Source organism: Podarcis tiliguerta (genome assembly GCF_965153285.1).
Source record: "Podarcis tiliguerta genome assembly, chromosome: 11".
NCBI lineage: Eukaryota > Metazoa > Chordata > Lepidosauria > Squamata > Lacertidae > Podarcis > Podarcis tiliguerta.
The window spans coordinates 25,033,721-25,055,363 of NC_139544.1; the positions used below are offsets into that span (position 1 = coordinate 25,033,721).

General features: G+C 42.5%; 1 protein-coding gene across 1 annotated transcript in view; it reads left to right on the forward strand.

Moving 5' to 3' along the window:
• The first annotated feature begins 2,604 nt into the window (after positions 1 to 2,604).
• The window catches only part of LOC310659830 (uncharacterized protein), a 41,050-nt gene continuing 22,011 nt past the window's right edge, over positions 2,605 to 21,643 (forward strand). Inside the window, exons 1-6 of the mRNA XM_083403673.1 lie at positions 2,605 to 2,692; positions 4,955 to 7,411; positions 10,849 to 11,028; positions 17,326 to 17,493; positions 17,714 to 17,815; positions 20,895 to 21,005. Of these exons, the coding sequence (XP_083259799.1) occupies positions 2,635 to 2,692; positions 4,955 to 7,411; positions 10,849 to 11,028; positions 17,326 to 17,493; positions 17,714 to 17,815; positions 20,895 to 21,005 (3,076 nt within the window). The 5' untranslated portion in view covers positions 2,605 to 2,634. The remainder of the gene's footprint in view (positions 2,693 to 4,954; positions 7,412 to 10,848; positions 11,029 to 17,325; positions 17,494 to 17,713; positions 17,816 to 20,894; positions 21,006 to 21,643) is intronic.

Here is a 21,643-nt window from a genome sequence, read left to right on the forward strand (position 1 = left end):
ACCCTGCATTCTCGTCTTATGAGAGAGATGTTTCCCTACATACATGAACATTCCCTTTAATGTGAATTGAAAGTGCCAAGGAGATGTCGCAAAATTCACTTTGTTCCGGGTATGCTTAACCTTTTGAGTAGCATCCAGACATTCAAACCAAGATCGTTCGGACCTAGAAAAATTCATAGATAAATATCATCCACCTGGTTTTGATTAAGTCCATTTCTGCCTCTATCAGATTTGTTTAGCCAAACTTTTCGGGGGATATTGTGCAGCCCATAAAAAAGTTATTCCCTAAGTGGAGATGTTAGAGACATTCTTTAAGGGGGAAATTGCTTAAAGTATCAGTGTGACTCTTCGATCCATAAGAATGATGAATCACACTGTTACTTGTACAGAGCTTTGAAAGCGCCCATTTTAAGTTGATCCTTTTAAGATGGCTGTACTTTCAAAAAGGTATATATTGCTATATTCTGCTATTAAGAGTTAAGGGTGGAGGGGAAACTCACGCAGTCTATCTTTTCATCATCTGACAGTTAAAGTGTTCCGTTTTTTAAAAATAGAGATTTTTCTAAGTACCATGTCAACACAAGTGACAGAGCTAAAAACTTCCTATCAACACCCTTCAAAAAACGGATATCTTGAGTTCCGTAGCAGCTTTTTATATTTATAATCTGACATTATAAAATATTTTACTCTTGCAGTACTGTCAATTAATGCCTTGGACTTTAAAATTGCACTGCCACTGAATGAAACTCATCATCATTTCATGCAGTGCCCACAGTGGCACCAGGCAAACTCTTAAGCCCTGTATGATTTTAATCAGTAATTAAAGCACTATATTCAGCACTTTGCCAAACAGAGAGGGAGAGCCCTGCTAGAATTACCTGTGGGATTAGAAGGGATGTTTTTTGTTTGTAGAGAATAACACTTCTTAAATTAGCCAGCGGATGCCTGTTTCATGATTGCTACTGTCTTTTTTTAAAATAAAAAGTGTCAAACATAATATTCAGGGACTACAGTTTCTCCCCCACCTAAAGTGATTGACAAGGCAGTGGTCAAGTGTTGGGTGCTCCAGCTCAACCAAGCACCCCATTGTGGGAAAACCCAGTGAAGTCGTGTTATTTAATTCATTTATTCTATCCCACTTTTCCTCCTAACAAGCTCAAGGCAACATATGTTCTCACCCCCCAATTTTATCCTCATGACAATAGCTCAGTTGGTTAGAGTGTGGTGCTGATAATGTCAAGGTTGCAAATTCAATACCCGTATGGGACTGCTGTATATCCCTGCATTGCAGGAGGTTGGAGAAGATGATCCTCAGGGTCCCTTCCAACCCTATAATTCTATGATTCTATGACAACCTTTGAGGTAGGTTAGGCTGAGACTGGTCCAAGGACACCCAGTGTGCTTCATGGCTGAGAGGGGATTCAGGAACATCAGAAGCTACCTTATAGAGGGCCAGACCATTGGTCCATCTAGCAAAGCAGTGTTGAACTTCTGGAATGTGGAATAATGGAACAAATCTACTATTTCAACCTACTGGTTCAATCTGGAGCCAGACTAAATTAGTTGAGCAGAATTCATGGCTAACTGGTCCCATTGGTTTCAGGTGGAACCAAGTATGACTTAGTTTGGATTCAACCTGGTTTGACAAGATATACAGTATCTATCTGATCAGGGGGATGTGAATGACTCACTGGCCATTCCTAATACTTCCTGAGCCTTCAAATAGTGTTTCAGAAAAACTGAATCAAAACAACCATAACATTCAAAAATATGAAATTTTGCCAGTGACTAGAGCATTGCCCCTCAATCTGGCCTCAGCAAGCCCCACCTGCCTGCCTTGTTGCCTACAACCAGGGGGTAGCATTGGCTGGTAGGTCCTTGACTTAGATGTCTTTGTACAACCCAGTGGAGACAAGGATGGGGACAAAACTAGAATTAAGAGCAGCTGGATAGCTCAGTCGGTGGAGTGTAATACTCTTAATCTCAGGGTTCTGGGTTCATGCCCCACCTTGGCCAAAAGATCCCTGCATTGCAGGGGGTTGGACTAGATGACTCTTGTGGTCTCTTCCAACTCTACAATTCTATGTTTCTAAGTAGCTCTGCCTATCATTGGTTCTGGCGCCACCTGCTGTTGGTCTCCCTTCTATCCACTCTACCAGTTCCAATGAGAACCAGCCAGTTACAGTGGTACCTCGGTCTACGAACAGCCCTGTTAACGAACGCTTCGGACAACGAACTCCGCAAAACCAGAAGTAGGTGTTCCAGTTAGTGAACTTTGCCCCAGAAGACGGACGGAAGACAAACACCGGTGGTGGGAGGCCTCATTAGGGAAAGTGTGAACCTCGGTTTGGTTTAAGAACGGACCTCCGGAAAGGATTAAGTTTGTAACCCAAGGTACCACTGTACTGCATTTTGCCAATATTGCAAGGGCATTGGTGCTGTATCAGATGATAGGTAAAGCCATTCAACATACTGTCAGCTTGGGCTTCTTGTCTAGTTCTGAACTTATCTGTGGATATTGACCTGGAAAAGGAGACAAAGAGGAGAGCAAACCTGAAAATGAATACTTTCTAATGATTATCTCCCTATCCCATTGCAGAGCAGAAGAGCACTGAGAACATTCAGGCCTCCAACATGAGCAGGAAAAGGAGGAGAAGCTACAAGAGCAGGAAAAGCTCAGATACCAGGGAAAGTAAGTTTGCAACAATGGTTTACCTGATAATAGGGACTAGGTTGGTGATCCTTGAAAGCTCCTTCCCTTGCAAGCACCAGTTGCCAAAAATGTGGCCTGTGCTGAACGGGATGGGATGCATCCCAAAGATAAATAATGGAAATCAATATGGTGCAGCGTCATAAAGCTATTTTCTGCAGGAATTACTGATGTGTTCCAAATGCTAATATTTATTCCTGAAAAAAATATAAATGGGAGCAGTAGCTTTATGAGATGAGGTTTCAGCCCTGTGGGATTACAGTTTGTTTCAGGATATGCACTTTTCAAAAGGCTGTTTTTAACTCTTTCACTTTATGCTTAATAGGTGAAATGCAGACTCTGCTCAGTTCAGTGTCCAAATTCTCAGTGAGTTCAGTCACCACTGAATATTTCGTGTCCTCAGATATACCACTGTGCAGTTTCTATGCTATATACTTGCTCTTGATTGTTTACGTGGAGAGCTTATAGGATTTATGTAAGCACACACAAGTTTTTAATGCTTGATGTTTAGTTATGTTTTTATATTATATTGGAAGCCACCCAGAGTGGCTGGAACAACCCAAGCAGATAGGTGGGCTGATGATGATGGTGGTGGTGGTGGTGGTGGTGGTGATATTTATCACCCCTTGTGATTAACCACATGGCCTAAATGGAGGGCAAGATGCCAGTCAATAATAGGAGACCATGGAAACTTTCCTCTATGCAAACCAGGCTCTCACGCAACTAGGACACCAAAAGAGAGTTTTTCATGCCCTTTGCAGTGGAGCTAGGTCAATTACACTGATTGTTCGGCTTCCTGCCAAAAGGAAAGGCGACCACCCATTGAAGGGACCCGAGAGAGAAGTCATCATGCTTTCCAGCTGACTTGTATTGGTAGATCTATAACAATTCATTTATTCTGGATGTGGCATATTATGACGGAGCGTAGTAATGACAACTTAGTTGCTATTGATGAATTCATACAGGCAAGGTGTAGGGGCCAAGGGAAACGCAGCTGCTGCCAAGTATGACAAATGATGGCTTCTTGTGAACTGTGGGAGCAGCTGAGCATAATAAGCATGTACCATATAAGTGGGGTGTACTGTTGAGCGGCAGCGGGGGGGGGGGGGAGAGACGCAGAGAAATCAACTGTTTGGCATATTGCAAGTCAGCAATTATAAATGCATGCACTGCTTCCAAAAATAACCTTTCGTAAGATTAGTAGAGTTTGTGGAAGCTCGCAATAACAATGGAGACAGGCAATGTTTTCGAGACAATCAAAAGTGGTTTGAGAGAGTTGTTATTTCCCATTGATGATGATGGACCCTCTAGCATAGTGGTTCTCAACCTGTGGGTCCCCAGATGTTGTTGGACTACAACTCCTATCATCCCTGAGCCTTGCTAGCTAGGGGTGATGGGAGTTGTAGTTCAACAACATCTGGGGGCCCACAGGTTGAGAAAGGCTACCTAGCATCTCAGGTTGAATCAGAGCTTCCAGACTGTTTGAAACAACACAAAAACCTACAAACCAGCTTTACTGTAAATGTAATCCGCATATACAGTGGTCACACTCACGTGTAACAAGCTCCCAAGGAGCAGATTACAGCTGATTTGCTACAAACCTGAACCTTTTAGCTCAGCATGGCAAATAAGTCAAGGTTTGGTTTCATGTGCCGTCTGAATTTCGGCTTGTGGTTAAAGCACTCTCCTCCGCAAGGGCTGTGGAAGAGCAAAGCAGGTGTAAACTCCTCTCCAAGAGCCAGCACATTTGTGTGGTACTGGTAAACCAAAGTTTGGCTTTCCACATTGTGCAAACCAGGTGACTATGAGCAATGTATCCTCATTCCAGCTATGGCCCCGTCTGCACTATACATTTAAACCAGTACCATACCACTTTAAGCCACCATGTCTTTCCCCAAAGAATCCTGAGAATTGCTGTTGGCTAGGGCTGCTGAGAGTCATTAAGAGAACCCTAGTCTCCTCCCAGAGCTACTGGGAAGAGGATTGACTGTTACACCAGTCTTGGAACTGTAGCTGTGTGAAAGGAATAGGGATCTCCTAACAAGTCTCAGAAACCATAACAAACTACAGCTCCCAGGATTCTTTGGGGGGCTGTTTAAAGTGATATGATACTGGTTTAAATGTATAGTGCAGATGATTCTGACTCTCCAAACAACAACAACAACAACAACCCAACCCAGCCTAGATTTCCAGGTGTTCTTTAAAAATAGTAATGTTCTTCTTCCTTTACTTTTCACTCTTCAGATGAACATATGCCAGTCATCTGCAGATGCCAGCAAAACACTGAAGGTGTTGAAGGCAGAGGAAATAAGCACCCAGTAGAAGCTAATAATCATGGAGCTGAGGACATAGGACAGTCAGACAAAAATAGAAGCAATCATTCTTGCACACTAGAGAATGGGAGAAAGAACAATGAGGGTGCTCTTGAAAACAGAGAAGAAGAAAACATATCTGACAGTGCGAAAGAAGGAAAACAAGAAAAAGATTGTCCTTTGCTGGCTTTTTCTCAGCAAGATGAAGTCTTAGCAGTGATAAGTGTTGATGAATCAGAAACCTCAACAGGAAACATCACACTGGAATGCAACTCCGACAGTGTGGGTTCTCCTCAGTCGGAGAATGTATTTATTGCAGAAGTGGAATGTGGTTCCTTTAATATGAAAGTGGAAGTGAAGAAAGATTCACTTCCTGGAGCAGACTCCACATCTGGAAAATGGAAATGTCCTAAGAATAGGTGTTATCATAAAGGCCACTGTTGTAAGCAGCACAAGGAGCGAAGACCATCCAGCAATCTTTCTGGAAAATATGAGACACCATCGAAATGCAAGATCCAAATGGCCAGTAACCCAAATCCATCCATGTCAATCAGCATTGTAGGGAAGGAAATCAAGGTGCAATATATCAATAGGAAGCAGAAACTAAGGGTTAGTGTCGAGCCTGGTGTTGAAGCAAGGAAATGTGGCCCGGCTAGGAGCTCAAAATATGGAAACATGTCCAGTGATACAGATTATTCTACCACCGAGGAATCTTATTCAGATTTTGAGTCAGATTTTAGCTTTCAGGAGAAGGAGGAATCATTTCCAAGTTACATGGGTCCAGAGTGGTATGCCCCAATACCTCCACCAGCTGAGTTTGCTGACTCTGAGGAAATCTGCTTAGATAGTGCCACTGAAGTTGTATCCTTAAGTCCAGCAGGTGACATGAACATGTCAGATACTTTCTCATCTGCCTTAAATTGTGGAGAAGGAAGTGATCTCTGTCAAGAGGAAGGTGACAGAAGGAAGGCGTGTGCCAATGGAAAAGATTTCTATAAAGAAATTGTTTTTTCAGAATTTAGCTATACTGGAGAATCTCCTCTAGAAGACTGCAGTTCCAGAGAAATATATCCTGGAAAGAAACCTAATGATGAGATGGGTGATGCTCACCAAGTAAGGAACAGCAGTCTAATAGACACAAGGAATATTATGCGTGTTTCACATATGGAATCAAAAAACACAAGAAGCAATTCTTTCCCAGCCACCCCTGTTGATATATTGTCATCATTTCACCCTAGAAGAGACTCTGGTTTCTATTCAATGCCATCTTTATCCTTAAAAGTGCTACCCAAGCCAAGCAAAGCATTGAACCCTTACAGCAAGAATGCCCATACGCCTACCAGCTGTACAGAACTTTCCTCAAGTTTTGCATCATTGTTTGGTAATCTCAGAGATCTTAAATGCTGCTATTCCTTCACCTCGTATGACCATGAAATGACTGTGTATCATGCTGAGCTGGAAGAAAATCTAGGCAATGCTTTTTTCATGGATCACTCTTTAGAATACATAGAGGACTGTAGAGAAATGGATTGGGTGGCTGGAGAGGATTTTCATACCATTGCCAATTCCAATTCCAATGAAGAACATAAGGAAGAATGTGGACCCATTGAGCCTCTGAGAACACTAGATGTATCTGAGGAATACACTGAACTCACAAATGGTGGAAATGATTTTGAGGTTCTATGCAGTGATCACTACAAAGTCCAAGCATACATAGAATCACAGAATGAAGAATTATTAAATCAAGTTTCCTTGCATTCTGGAAACCAGTCTAGTGACGATAAAGATGACAATAACATTGTTGCTACAGAAAGCATCCAAGGCCAATTCTCTGCAGAACAGCCCAATGGAAATCATCAGCTGAGTATTGCAGAGTCCGATATAACAAAGAAACGGAGAAGATCAGTGATGACTGTAATAACTGGAGAATTAGAACGAAGACTTATCATTCAAGGTGACAGAAAGTCTGTGGCAGAATCTTTTGACTTGGCAATAAAAAAGGAGCCCTTATTGCCCTGCAGCATAAGGGAAGCATTTATGTCACCTCTGTTGGATGCTGAGGAACCCGATTTTGATAATGAATCCCAGAGCTTTGCAGAAGTTGAGGAGATGCCTGAAGACATGCATGAAGATTGCCAAGATGCTTCTGACCAGGCTGATGCTGTATCTTGCTCTTTAGAAGATGAGCAGGTTTTGGCTGATACTGAAGCACCTGAAATGCTTTCCAGCAAACAAGATATATGTTCGTCTGATCTTTCTGGAAAACATTTAGCAACAGATCAAGTGCAGGAGTTACTCAAACCTAGTTGTGAAAAACCAGAGGTACAAAGTGAAATAAAGACGGATTTGGGCCAGAGCCCAGACACTTTGCCCCCAAACAACCAGACAGGTAAGTACTTCCAGATTCCTTGGAAACAATACTTTGTTCTTACTTTATGCATCAAGGCAAAGGATTGCAATGAAATGTCCTTCTGAGAACTAGTCAGCTTTGTTAATCATAAAGGGACCCCCTTCTTAACTCCAATGGAGGAGCAGTCTAGACACAACTTGCAACTTTTACTCCTGCTTGAAGGACACATATTTTTGCTGCCTCATCTTACTGTTTGTGCAGATACCTTCCTTGACCCAGTGTCTTCTGAAAGTAGGCCTAAGTTGTTCTAAGTAGAATTAATACTAGTATGCTTTAAACTCAAAATGTCACATATTAGCAAAGTAGAGCTGGACTTGGGAATGCTGGTAAGGTTGGTAAAATGCTAACATGATCCTTCAGTAAGGTATTTCTTTCTCTAATCCAGTTATTTTCAAATTGTGTCCAATGGTGTTCCTAAGTTAGCAAGCCAATAATGTCAGGCAACTTACTTAAAATAGAGTTGCCTATCTTTCCTTAAAACATGGAACTGCATGGGGTCACTGGCTGAGTCTAGGCCTAGACAGCATCTGTAGAAAATGAGAGTGCACCTGAAAGACTTCCCAGAATTCACTGCAACATACAGCTGAAGCCATTTGATGTTACACCAAGCAATTGTTATCCAACACTTTCCACTGCATTCCCCCATCATTGACCATGAAAAGTTAGGTTTTTGTTTTTAAATGGGTTTGTTGGGTTTTTAAATGGGTTTTTTAATGGGTTTGTTGCGCAAAATCTATGTGGATCGTGTATTGGCCAGTGTGCCATTGAATCCTACCTGTAAAAATAGCAACAGTCTGGAAGGCCCCTGGCACTTATTCCAAACACTGCAATTTCTTCAAGGCCAGTTCAGACAAACAAGTACTGTATTTTTCGCTCTATAAGATGCACCAGACCACAAGACGCACCTAGTTTTTGGAGGAGGAAATTCTGAATCTCAGAAGCCAGAACAGCAAGAGGGATTGCTGCGCAGTGAAAGCAGCAATCCCTCTTGCTGTTCTGGCTTCTGTGATAGATGCGCAGCCTGCATTCGCTCCATAAGACGCACACAAATTTCCCCTTACTTTTTAGGAGGGGGAAAGTGAGTCTTATAGAGCAAAAAATACAGTAGCTCTTTCTTCAGATGGCCTTAAATTCATGCATCATAGCAGGCCAAATAGTTATTTATATGTGGTGCAAGGCAGCTTACTATCCTCCAGGTGTGTGTCAAGCTTATTTTGAAACTTGAAAGATGGCAAGGTAAAAAAAAAAAAGGGGGGGGGAGAATAGTTTCATAACCTATGTCAAATTTTAGATATTTCATCATTCTTTATACTTGGTTGTTCCCCTTATCGTGCTGTGATTCCTGATGCATATATCATTGCTGCCTTAATTTATAAGAACATTTTAAGGCATAAATAAAGAAGAAGAAGCAATAATCTAAAGGGCACATGACTGGCTTTATAAACCCTGCTCCTGGTCAGGATGCTGCAAAGGCAGCTTAATAGAGATGGATATAAACAAAGAGGCAACCAAATATTCCCTGTGAGGAGGAAAGGAAGTTTTTAGTTTCTGGAAAGTGTATACCAGGAAGAACACTGTATCTCAAAGTTCCACTCCCATCCCTGTTAAAGAAGCAGCAAAGTGAATAATTTCTAAATTATTAAAGGGCAGCTTGGTTTTCCTCTCCTCGCCGCAAACTGTTGTCACTTTAATATTTCTTTTTCTTGTGCTTTAAAACCTGCAAAGTTTATTTTCTGTGTATTACTAGTTATTTTCTCTAATGTGCAAATTTATCACTATATTTAACCAATTAATCACAACAAAAACACATATATTTATCAACTAAGATTTCTTTCATTGGGTGATAGCCTTAGAAATAGTTACTAGCCTTTGATTATTTAGGCTGCAAAACTATATACACAAATAACTTATCTGGGAGTAAGCAGAATTGAACTCAGTGGGGATTTCTTCTGATATATGGTTAGGACTGCACTGTTTGTGCCTGTAAAATATTTAAGCATGTAAGCGGGCAAGTGTATAACACAGATAGAGCCACCTGAATACATATTGCCCAGTCTATATTCAAATATAATTGTAAAATTTTGCATTCAACTAAGTTTTACACAGGATAGAACCATTAAAATTAATAAACATAAGTTAGCGGTGTCCATTATTTTTAATGGGTGTATTCTGAATAGGACTAGCATTGGATGCAACCCTTTATTTTGATTTGCTTAGAGCAGGCTGTCTCAACCTCCAGATGTTTTGAGACTAAAATTCCCACCATCCCTGACCACTGGTCCTGCTAGCTAGGGATCATGGGAGTTGTAGGCCAAAAACATCTGGAGGGGCGAGGTTGAGGAAGCCTGGCTTAGAGTACTGTACAATGATTTAATATTGTTCATGCCTGTTCTAGTGGGAGCCTCACTCCAGTAAACAAGTGTTTTTGCAGGCATCCGTGCTTTGGACTAAAGTCCAAAGTTATAAAAGCAAATGGCTTTGCAACAGAGTTTTATGTTGGCCTCATAGCTGTCAACTTTTCCCTTTTCTTGTGAGGAATCCTATTCAGAATAAGGGAATTTCCCTTTTAAGAAAAGGGAAAAGTTGACAGCTATGGTTGGGATCCAGAGTGCAAATGGAGATCCTGATCTCTTTAAAGAAAGTGGGAAGACTTTATGTTTGCAAAACCCATGTAAAGTAGCCTCTGCTTCTTCCTTCTCAAGAAACAATGGGCGCTTCAATAAACAAAGCTTTACCCCAAATGTTCAAGACAGGTTTTTCTCCTCTTTGGTTTCATTGAGTGATTCCCATTTTTTTTATAAAAAAAAGTATCTGCTAATACCGCCTCTAGCTTCCTCTTTTGAAATGATGCTCGGTATCTCTTTTTTTGTTGCGGGGGCGGGTTGCAATGACAGAGGTAAAAGATAAAGGGTTAGACCATTAGGCCCAGTCGCGAACAACTCTGGCATTGCGGCGCTCATCTCACTTTATTGGCCAAGGGAGCCGGCGTACAGCTTCCGGGTCATGTGGCCAGGATGACTAAGCTGCTTCTGGTGAACCAGAGCAGTGCACGGAAATGCCGTTTACCTTCCCGCCGGAGCGGTACCTATTTATCTACTTGCACTTTGACGTGCTTTCGAACTGCTAGGTTGGCAGGAGCAGGGACTGAGCAACTGGAGCTCACCCCGTCACGGGGATTCGAACTGCCGGCCTTCTGATCGGCAAGTCCTAGACTCTGTGGTTTAACCCACAGCACCACCCGCGTCCCTTCTGTGAAAGTATGCAGAAGTAAATCTCTCATTTCAACATAATTTACATGCAAATAAATAAAAGTAGGCTTGCAGTTTTATCCTGATGTAGAAAAGGGCTTGTAACGTGTATTTAATAGTAAATACACTTTGGTTTTTTCCCCTCCTGCAAATTATGCAATTATGTAGCTGCTGCGTTGGAAGACACGGGCAAAATACTGTCTGATGAGCAAGCATCAAATGACGCCAGCAGTTCCCATGAAGAAGCAGTAGATCGTTGGGCCAGACGAAGGAAACAATTCCAAAACAGCAAGAGATGTGGTTCGGCTGGTGGGAGTTCCATAATCAGCAGTATCACAGAAGGATCAAGTGAGTGTTCCACATTTATTTTCTTTGTCAGGAAAAGACATTTATACAGAGAGCTATGAATAAATTCTTCCAGTTTGAAGGGAGGAGCGCTCATTTCATGGCATGGCATTTTCTTGTTCTAAACAGCTTAGATGGGATGGGAAACCATGGTTTGAACAAAACATGGTACGAAAACCATAGCCTCATGTGCAGAAGAGATGAAAGGAACAAATGGGCATGACATGTGTTCTAAGCTTTATAAACCATGGTTAAATACACAGAGAGAACATCTGGCCCTGTTCTCTTTTAGCATGCCTCTCCGTCTATTTATCCAAAGATATGGGGGTTAGAGTCTGGGTTTGTGTGTGTGTATTTAGGTTTATCTATTTATCTACGTTTATATCCTACCTTTAGGGACGCGGGTGGTGCTGTGGGTTAAACCACAGAGCCTAGGGCTTGCCGATCAGAAGGTCGGCAGTTCGAATCCCCACGACGGGGGGAGCTCCCGTTGCTCGGTCCCAGCTCCTGCCAACCTAGCAGTTTGAAAGCACGTCAAAGTGCAAGTAGATAAATAGGTACCGCTCCGGTGGGAATGTAAACAGCATTTCCGTGCGCTGCTCTGGTTCACCAGAAGCAGCTTAGTCATGCTGGCCACATGACCCGGAAGCTGTACGCCGGCTCCCTCGGCCAATAAAGCGAGATGAGCGCCGCAACCCCAGAGTCGGTCACGACTGGACCTAATGGTCAGGGGTCCCTTTACCCTTTACCTATATCCTACCTTTACTCCAAAGAGCTCAAAATGACTTACCTAGCTCCCCCTCATTTTCCCATATTTTATCCTCCAAGAGGATACATTACACCAAGAGACAGCGACTGTCCCAAGGTCATTCAGTGAGCTTCATGGCTGATTGGAGATTTGAACCCAGGCCTCCCAGGCCCTCGTACAACAGTTTAACTAGCTGTTATACACGCTGATCCCTAGCAACTACTGGCTTTCCACAAAGCTAGACAATATTCAGTGTAAGAGTGTGGGGAAAAACCCCTCCAGAATCGTGTCACAGATGCAGAAATAAAATCTCCCCTCTATTCAGATAGATACAATTCTCAAGGGGTTTTCTCCATGACCTCCACTGATTGGATTAACCTTCATAATCTCTTGGCTAAAAGTTATTCCTCTAGCTCATTATTATTTCTGCTTTCCTTTCACTTGTTTAAAAGTATGCCAAATATACTAGTCTGGAGTCTCAAGAGGATAGCATTCAAGCCTAATGAATTTGCAGTGCAGGCTGATGGGCTCCCCAAGTGGGAATCATAATGTCTAGGGAACAGCAAACGCTTCGATACACACATGCAGATGTCGTCTTCCGATTGGTCAGTAAAACTAGATGAACGTACATATCAAAATAAACTAGGGAAACTATATGCCTGAAATACATAATTAATTATTGCTGTTACATCTACCACTAAAGGAGTTGCATATAGGTTATTTATTTGTATCCTTTTCACTGAAAATGGGATGTTTTTGTGCATTTGGAATCCTCCCCCTCCCCCCCACAAATTGGTGAGGTTTTCCAGTTATTTTCAGAATTTGCCAAAGAAGAAGGGGGGCGGGGAGACGGTTAAATAAAAATAGCCAAATTCATCAACTGTACCATTGCTCATATTCAACCTATCCCAATATTTACAAATCAAAAATTAATTCACTCTATCTATGCCTTTGCAGAAGATTCCTCTAATGAGTACATCACAAGTAAAGAATGTAATTAACTGTCAGCCATGAAACAAGGAAAAAGCAATTGCTTCACCCTGCCAAAAATCACATTTATCTGGCAGTTATTTGACTGAATATTGGTTTCACCCCAACCACTTCCTTTAAACACTCCTCTGGAAGCAGAGAGTCAGCAATCCTCCAGCCAAATAGAAGTTGAACCCAGAAGAAGCGGGGGGGGGGGCTGTGTGGAATATAGTAAGGAACCAGATCAAGTTGTTTCTGTCAAATGGCTGTTCACTGAGCATTCCTCATAGCCACCCAACAACCAATTACTCCCGACATCCTGGGGAATTTTAGCAGAAGTGGCTTGTTCACATGTTATGCTGCACACATGTACAATCTATCTCTACACATCTATAGGTGTTTGTGTGAAAGACTATACACTTGATAGCTCAATTTTTACGCTCACAGACCATGCACTCGTTGAACACTACATGTGAATAACTGTACAAGGGTACAGCTCGGACTTGTGTAGACAGATTGCACACTTGCTGAATGCATTGTGTGAACACTCCTGTTCATGCAGCTCAAGAAATTGCTGTAAGATTTTGTGTATGTGTGGTTTTAAAACCACACATAATCCTTGTTAGGTTTGCAAAAGCCTTCATATGTCTCCCAAAGCTGTTCTGAAGCACAGTTGAAATCCACATCTTTGGTGCACATGATGCACAATCTATTGGAACATATCCCCTGGCCATCCCCACTGAAAAAATGGCCAGGAGCTGTACAAGAGCACATCAATTGCCTTTCCTCATAGCAGCAGTGCCTATCCTTTTTGTAATACAAGTCCTATCAATTAGTTCAACGGAGTGTTTCTATACAAGACTCTGGACCAGGCTACCCTCTGGTAGTGCCCTCCAGATGTTTTGGACTACAACTTCCATCAACCTGACTAATGGCCATACTGGCTGGGGCTGATGGGAGTTGTAGTCCAAAACATCTGGAGGTCTCCAGACTGAGGGAAGCTGCTCTAGTTCTTTGCTGGGCTTTCCTTCTACTCGTCTGAACTAAGAACCAGGCAGCAGTACCGTAACTGAGTTAGGCAGGAGTGCCACTTTTACTGTCTTCCAAAGGCAGTCCTGTGGGCCCACTTGCATCACATGTGCCAAGGCTGACTAACTACTTTCCACATGGTTGACTCACTTGAACTCATCTGGAACTATCGCTCTATAGGCTCTTCATAGAGTTGCCCCAGTACCCTTCTTGGGATACATCAAGGTCTAAACAAGGTAGCCTGTTTAAGAAGGAGGAAAGAGTTTGATGGGTTGGCCTTGTGGCTGCGTACAAACCCGGACACTTTCTGCTGCATTTTGTTATAAAGAAAAATGTTTTCCCGTGAGACTCTGTGAATAGCATCCTATCTGTTGAATTGAACTGAATCTCTCCAACTGAACAAGCTACCGAGGTCCAGCACCGAGGGCCTTCTGGCGGTTCCCTCACTGCGAGAAGCCAAGTTACAGGGAACCAGGCAGAGGGCCTTCTTGGTAGTGGCACCTACCTTGTGGAATGCCCTCCCACCAGATGTCAAAGAGAACAATAACTACCAGACTTTTAGAAGACATCTGAAGGCAGCCCTGTTTAGGGAATCTTTTAATGTTTGATGCATTACTGTATTTTAATATTTTGTTGGAAGCCGCCCAGATGGGTGGGGTATAAATAATGTTGTTGTTTAGTAGTGTCCGACTCTTCGTGACCCCATCAGGATGTATTTAGAGTAGACCCACTGAAATCAATCAATATACTCTGAGTTTGAGGTAGTTGGATTTCATTCAGTGAAATGATGTTGGGTCCATAAATACAGACAGAATGAGGTTTGGCACAACTTTAATCTGCATGATGACTCAGAACTTCGTACTGTAGGTCATAAGCCGCATTATGCTCCAAACAGACCCATCTGAGTCTAAATCATATCCATGCTTTATTGTTTTGTAAGATAGGTTTAGTTGGTATCATGTATAATGGAGTGACTTTAAATTCTAAGGTTACTGTACAGTGTGGATTGAAAAGCACTCAGTAGCAGATGCCACGAACAAGCACTGGGCTTGTCACACTGCATGATTCTTTGAATCATGTATTTAGAAAATCAAATACTGCCCTGTACCTAGAAATGTGACATGCCTAATGACTTGCTAGTTGGAAGTGCTACATCATGAATGTTGTGATGCCTTATGTAACACCATGTTGATGAGCGCTGTCTGAGTGACTGAATTAACTGTGAATCACTCATCCATATGATCAAATCTGCTCCTGGGAAACTCCCTCTCCGTCTTTACACAGTGCAACCCTAAACAATAATCACTAAGCTTTAAAGCCTGTGGATTTTGACAAAGATAGTAGATTTGTGGCACATGGACCTTCAGTGGTCAAAACAGGAACACAAAGGTAAGTTCGTGTGGGCTTTTGTGTGGAAGTCTATATTTGTGATTTTCTGTTCCATGATCAAAGTACGCTAAGGTTATGTTACCTGTCAGGAGGGAGCTAATGGGAAGAAAAACCTGGCATGTAAAAACTGAGCCACAGAGAAATGTTTGCTTTCTATAACTCTGCCTCTGTAATACTAAGCTGAATAAGGGAGGTCATCAGAACTTGTCAAAATGTGTTGGTCAATGATAAAGATAGTCCTGTGTTCAGAAGCGGAAGAAGAGAATATTTTTAAGATGCTTTTGTGACACACACACAAAAAGAGGCGCTTTTGGTTCTAAACTTAGCAGGCTAAAATGGAAGGTGGCTAAATGTGAAAGGAATAAAGTTTGAGATTCTGATAGATTGATTTTTACCTGAACTGAAGAGTCAAGATTAACATGAATGCTCAAACCTCTCCAGCGTTGCTTGAGTGATATTACTTATTATAGATTCACTTTTTCCTTCCCACACACACCCGCTGCTTGCCAGTTTCTATTCTTGACATTAACGAGCATCTCTGAATACTGGCTCATAATACTGAATCTCCAGAAGCCTCATCTGTTTTCCTAAGCAAGAAGAATGCATCAGAGTGCTTGTTTGAGGAGGTCAGACAACTTGAACTGGGGAGCGGGGCATTAAATCAATGGAGCTTCAGTGGGATGGGGAAAAGTCTGTCTTTGAGCCACTTTTCTGATTTTATGCAGACATAGAAATTAGTGTGTCCTAGATTCCTAGGGTAACAAAAAGGAAAAATAGATTGTGTGACACCAAATACTTCTCCCCTCCCCACATTTTCTAGCATGAATGTAAAAACTAAATTGGCTAGATGTGCAACTTGTGACCTCCCAAGTTGAAGGCATCATATCAACTATGCATGGCAGCCCACCAAGGTTTGATGGTCCTCCTTGTTTAGCTGTAAAAACAGGTGCAGTAGAGTTTTTTGGGCACATGTCTGGCAATGTGTGTCTGGAATTGGGGGGGGGGGTCCAAGTTGCATAGGCTTGCATCAGAATGAAAGTGTCTCTCTCCTGCTTTCTGTTCTTGGTTAGTAGTATTAAATGGTTCGGCACCATCAGGCACCCACACATCCCTGTGGGGCCCACCACCAAGGCCTGGATCCTGCAGGTTCTTTGTTGCTATTGCTGCCTGTTCATCTTTCCCCTCTGACCCTTGAAAGCACTATGGATATGGTGCAGCAGCTTCCAATTGCCTTGCACTCCCGTTCTGGGCAGTCATGTAGACTTGGGCCAAGAGAGAGGCAGGGCAAACAAATGGGAGCATTGAGGACAGTAGCCAAGGAGTAGACACTCATGGGGAAAGGGAGTGAAGAAGCCATCTTGCCCAAGGACTGCGCTCAAACCTGGAACAGCTAGCTACTACATCTCCATACATGTACACACAGAAAAGAAGTGTTTTTAGTGTTCTGAGCATAAATGCCACCAGTGGTGGACTTGAGCTCAGGAAACTTTGGTCCAAATCTTTGCTCAGCCATTGACTTAGTAACTGAATGGCATTGGGCAAGTAGTTTATCTTGCATCATTTGTACATGGTGGGAATGTGACTCATGCATGCACTTTACACCCTCTGGACTCATGAATATGCACTACCTCCAAACTGTGTGTGTGTGTGTGTGTGTGTGTGTGTGTTGAAAATCAGATTATTTTACCCTCCATAAGTGTAATCCATTACAATGACCATGAAGCCTGACCTTTTCTAACTTTATATATTTGGAAACCAAATCTAGAAAGCTTGAAACAGTTAACAGCCTCCCTGGATCACCCCTTTAAAAATGTAACACTTATGTTCACCACTTTTATTCCATTTATATTGTGCCCTTCTTCCAGAGAGCTCCAAGACTGTCCTCTCCTCTCCCCTCCTATTTTATAAGGTAGTTTCAGCAAACAGTGTTTAGGATCACCCAGTGAGTTTCATGGTCCTCTACAGACCATTTACATGTGGGCCCTTTGAAATGTGCCTCACTCAGGCCAGATCATTCCCCCTGGCATGCTGAAACTCTTCCACTGATGGAACAATTGCCATAGCACTACACTGAATTCCTCCCTAAATCTTTGCCGTAAAAGAATAATAATAAAAAAGATTCTGGGATAGGGAAACAAATCCATTCTCTTATTGTCACTTTCCAGTAAACTCGGAGGATGGCCGTTCAGTGGATCTAGGTCTGCGTGGTGAAAGTGAAGAGAGAGGTTTCTACACTGAGATCTTCCACTCAATGTCTTGGGTGTTCAGAGGGGATGACGCCAGTCCAGATAACAGCCCCAGGTGTCTTAGCAAAAGGCCCAGACCCGTAGCAGGTAACACCTATGGTTTTATTTGTATGTGCCTCAGATCTATTAATGTACATTGTGTATACCTTTTATATATACAAATTGCCAGTTTAAAAAGAGAGTCTCACCTGTAGCAATTCAAAATAACAAAAAAGCATCTGCCTCTGAGGGAGGGAGATTTTTCCAGCTATATTAGAAATACATGACATCAGGTGTTTTATTTCTCTCTCTTTTTGTCTTATCTTAGTTCGTGAACGAACTGTAAGAATTGCTAAAGGAACAGGCGATTACCCCTGGGGATTCCGGATCCAATTCTCGAAGCCCATCCTTGTAACTGAAGTGGACACCAGTAAGTGATACCCACAAAGCTCATTTTCCTTATGAGCAGATCCTAAGTGACTTGCATGGCAGAGTGCTTAAAAAGAAGCTGAGAGCACCACTGAATTTATGATGACAAAGAGCCTCGGGGCAAACCGCTAGCTGGCAGCTGAACAAGTCTCCTGTGTTCTTTTTATTATTGTTGCCATGAAGTTGATTTTCTCTGCAATATAGATAGCGACATAAAAGTATCATTCTGCATTATACCCCTGCTTAATTTTATAGTCCTCCTGCAAATGGATTAGGGGTTGCTTTTGCAGATGACGTTGGCTGTTATACTGAAAATGATAAGAGGAGGAACAGATGCCCATTTATGTGCCATTTACTTATTGATAAATGATCTTCCCTGACTGACTTTTCATTTAATGAAACTAAAAGGGTCAGGCATAGCCTGGGGCAATTTCCCCTCCCAACCATATATCTCTGCTAAGGAGAGGTGATGATGATGACAAAAAAGGTCAGTGATCCGTATAAAGCAAGAAACTATTTGCCAGTTAAAAAATCATACAGGCTTTTTCTTCTCTTTCTGAATTTTTAACAAGATCAGCTCCCTGCATCTGACTTGCTCCTGTAATAGCTAAATAGGATTCCTATATAGGCAGTGCTTTTCTTCTGGGAGGACGCAGGGGTATGCATACCCCTAAACATTTTGTGAATCTAAGTTTGGCCTCATTGAGGGGCAGTATTTCAATATGAGTAGGAAAATGAGAGAACCCCTAAAGGGTTTTTTTTAGAAAAAAAGCACTGCCTATAGGAATTATTTAGGATTATAAGCATGAGCCTACTACTTCACAGGTATGTTCCTCTCCTTCCCCTCATGTGACTGACTTTGCCATTTCATGCAAGCCTAGTGTTACTATGGCTTGTCTGTACCATAGTTTTGCTCACCGGTGAAATCTGCAAGCCGCTGTTTGCAATCCTAGCATACAGAGAAACTATGGTTTGAAGAAACCATCACTTACTAGATTCAGATGAAGTGGCAAGTTGGTTTGCTACTAGATCAGGAATGGAAGTATTCAGTTGCCACCCCCACCTGAGGGAAGAAGCTAGTGTTTGAGGAGCATGCTTTAGCATTACATCTGAATGCTGTTATAATTTTGAGGGACCATGCAGCCAGGATGGAGAAGATGCTATGTTAGGGCCAACCCCTGATTACATAGGAGCCAACTCCAGTCTTCAGCTCCCCCAGTAAAATATTTGAGGTGCCCGCCCCTCTCACAGTTGATGGGCATTGACATTCAAATGGTGTGCACACACTGCGTCATGTAATCAGTTATGCGGGGCAGGCCTTACCTGGGCTTCAAGTTGGCACCCCTGCCTGATTATGACATTTATCATAATTTTCATGCTATACTGGGACCAGACTTCCATTTCTTCCTTAAGCTAAATGCTTTCTGAAACATTATGTTTGGGTCTTGGGAATGTCAGTGACTGAGGTGGATTTTCAGAAGCCATACACGATTCAAGAGTAGAACACAGAGAAGCCTAAAGTAGTTACCATGAAAACCATTTTGGCTATTTGCTTTCATTTCCAAATGGCAAGAGCCAATAATTCTGGAACAAATTCTTACAAAATGGCTTCTTCTCTTCAAAATGAAGCAAATAGAGATCACAAAAAATTGCATCTGAAGTCCTTAAATTGTTGAGCATACTGGAATAGCTTCAGAAATCCCACATCACATCTCTAGAGTTATCAGTCTGTTGAATAGCAGAATGGTCATAATGTATAATTTATCATTTTGCTTTTTTATGGAAAGAACAGAAATTCACAGTGGTCTTGTATCTCTCATTCCCTGTTATCCTTCTGATTTCCTTCCCCATTGCTCTAAGACTCTGGGGTTTATGTTGTAAGACACACTTATTAAATCACAATGTACTAGTAATGTTAAAATTTTACTTAAGTTAATCAAAGAGGACATTTGTGTGTTTTTTTCTGGGGGGTGGGAAACATGCTTACCTGGTACATTATGACAGTTTAATTACATACTGAAAACGGAAGGTAAAATGATGGTTCTGGTACACATCCTCGTAGGATTCAAATGCACCTACGTTGAACATATTTTCTGCTTATGTAAGTTCTTGTCTATTCCTAGCCTGACTTTATATAAGTCTTCCTAAAAAAGTAGTCCATGCAGTTTTCAGCTGCCGAACAATAACCCAAAGGAGGATACCTTAGCACTTTCGGATCAAGCGTGCTTTTCTATCCTACCAGCAATTGTTTTTCCTTCTCAGTGAATTTATGGCTTCCGTCCTTCTTTGCAATAATGAGGAAGGCACGGCTCAAGAGCAAGAAAAATTCAGGCCTTTGACGCAGACTCTGCTCTGCTGTGTTTTGATCTTAAAATGCCTTTCCTTTGAATGGAACAGTGGGTGGGTGGGAATTCTTGCCTGTACTTCTGGTCTCTATACCAACATGGGATCTATTTCGGTTTGTGACATAGTATGATCTCTTTGTTTTCACTTTTAAGGGAGGAATTCAGCATAGTGCTATGGCAATCAGTCCAATATTTTCAGTTTGTCAGGTAGAACAACACTCTCTCTCCATGTTGGGGGAGGCTGTGGCCCCGCGCATGTTTTTTTGAGGAGGCATGACCAGGCATCCCTACAACAGGCTCTGCCATCGGAGCCTGGCTGTGGCAACTGTAGAGGAAGGCCACAGAGCATGAGAAAGCTGCAGCTTCCTCGTGCCTGGCCACAGTTCCGTTCCCGGGTGCATCCTGAGAGCTCTTTGTGAGGGGAGCCACTACAGGCTCCCTCCATGCCCCGTGCCTCAATAACCGTGCCTACGATAACCAAGAATAACTTGAGCATATTCCAGATTTCCTCAACATTGTGCCTTCCTGATGTTTTGGACTACGACTTCTATCAGCCCCAGCCAGCATGTGAAAGCTAAACTTTTCTATGTTTGTCAAGTTGCCCCCCACAAAAAAAAAAAAAAAATGGCTGGAAGGAAACCTGATCCCCTGACCCCTTTATGCATGAAAGGTGAATTCCTCTTGGCATATTATCAAAATGTCCCCAATAAGGGTCCTTTTCCCCTTCTGTTGCAGACAGCTCAGCAGAAGAAGCAGGCCTCCAGATTGGAGATATTGTGATGGCTGTCAATGGAACGGACGTTAGCAGCATGCCACACTCAGAGGCTGCAAATTTGGCAAGAAAAGGTAATGATGCCAATGCAGTTAACTGCTTTGCTGAGGTTTTTTTGGTCAGGTTTTTTGAACCAAGATTTGACAGTTTTTACAAAGCAAAAACCGTAAACTTCGATAGTGATAATAAATAGGAGGCAGGCTATTATTTTTTTTGCTACAGTGTCGTGTTAATGACAGGACGCAGGTGGCGCTGTGGGTTAAACCACAGAGCCTAGGACTTGCCGATCAGAAGGTCGACGGTTCGAATCCCCACGATGGGGTGAGCTCCCATTGCTCAGTCCCTGCTCCTGCCAACCTAGCAGTTCGAAAGCACATCAAAGTGCAAGTAGATAAATAGGTACCACTCCGGCGGGAAGGTAAACAGTGTTTCCGTGCGCTGCTCTGGTTCGCCAGAAGCAGCTTAGTCATGCTGGCCACATGAACTGGAAGCTGTTTGCCGACTCCTTCGGCCAATAAAGCGAGATGAGCACCGCAACCCCAGAGTCGGCCACGACTGGACCTAATGGTCAGGGGTCCCTTTACCTTTTACCTGTTAATGACACAATATCATAATGTGGCAACATTTCCAGGGGAGAAAGAGTGTGTGGCAGCAACATTATTGGGCATTCTGCTGCTCAACTATAGCTTCATTTCAAACGTTAAAAAGGAAA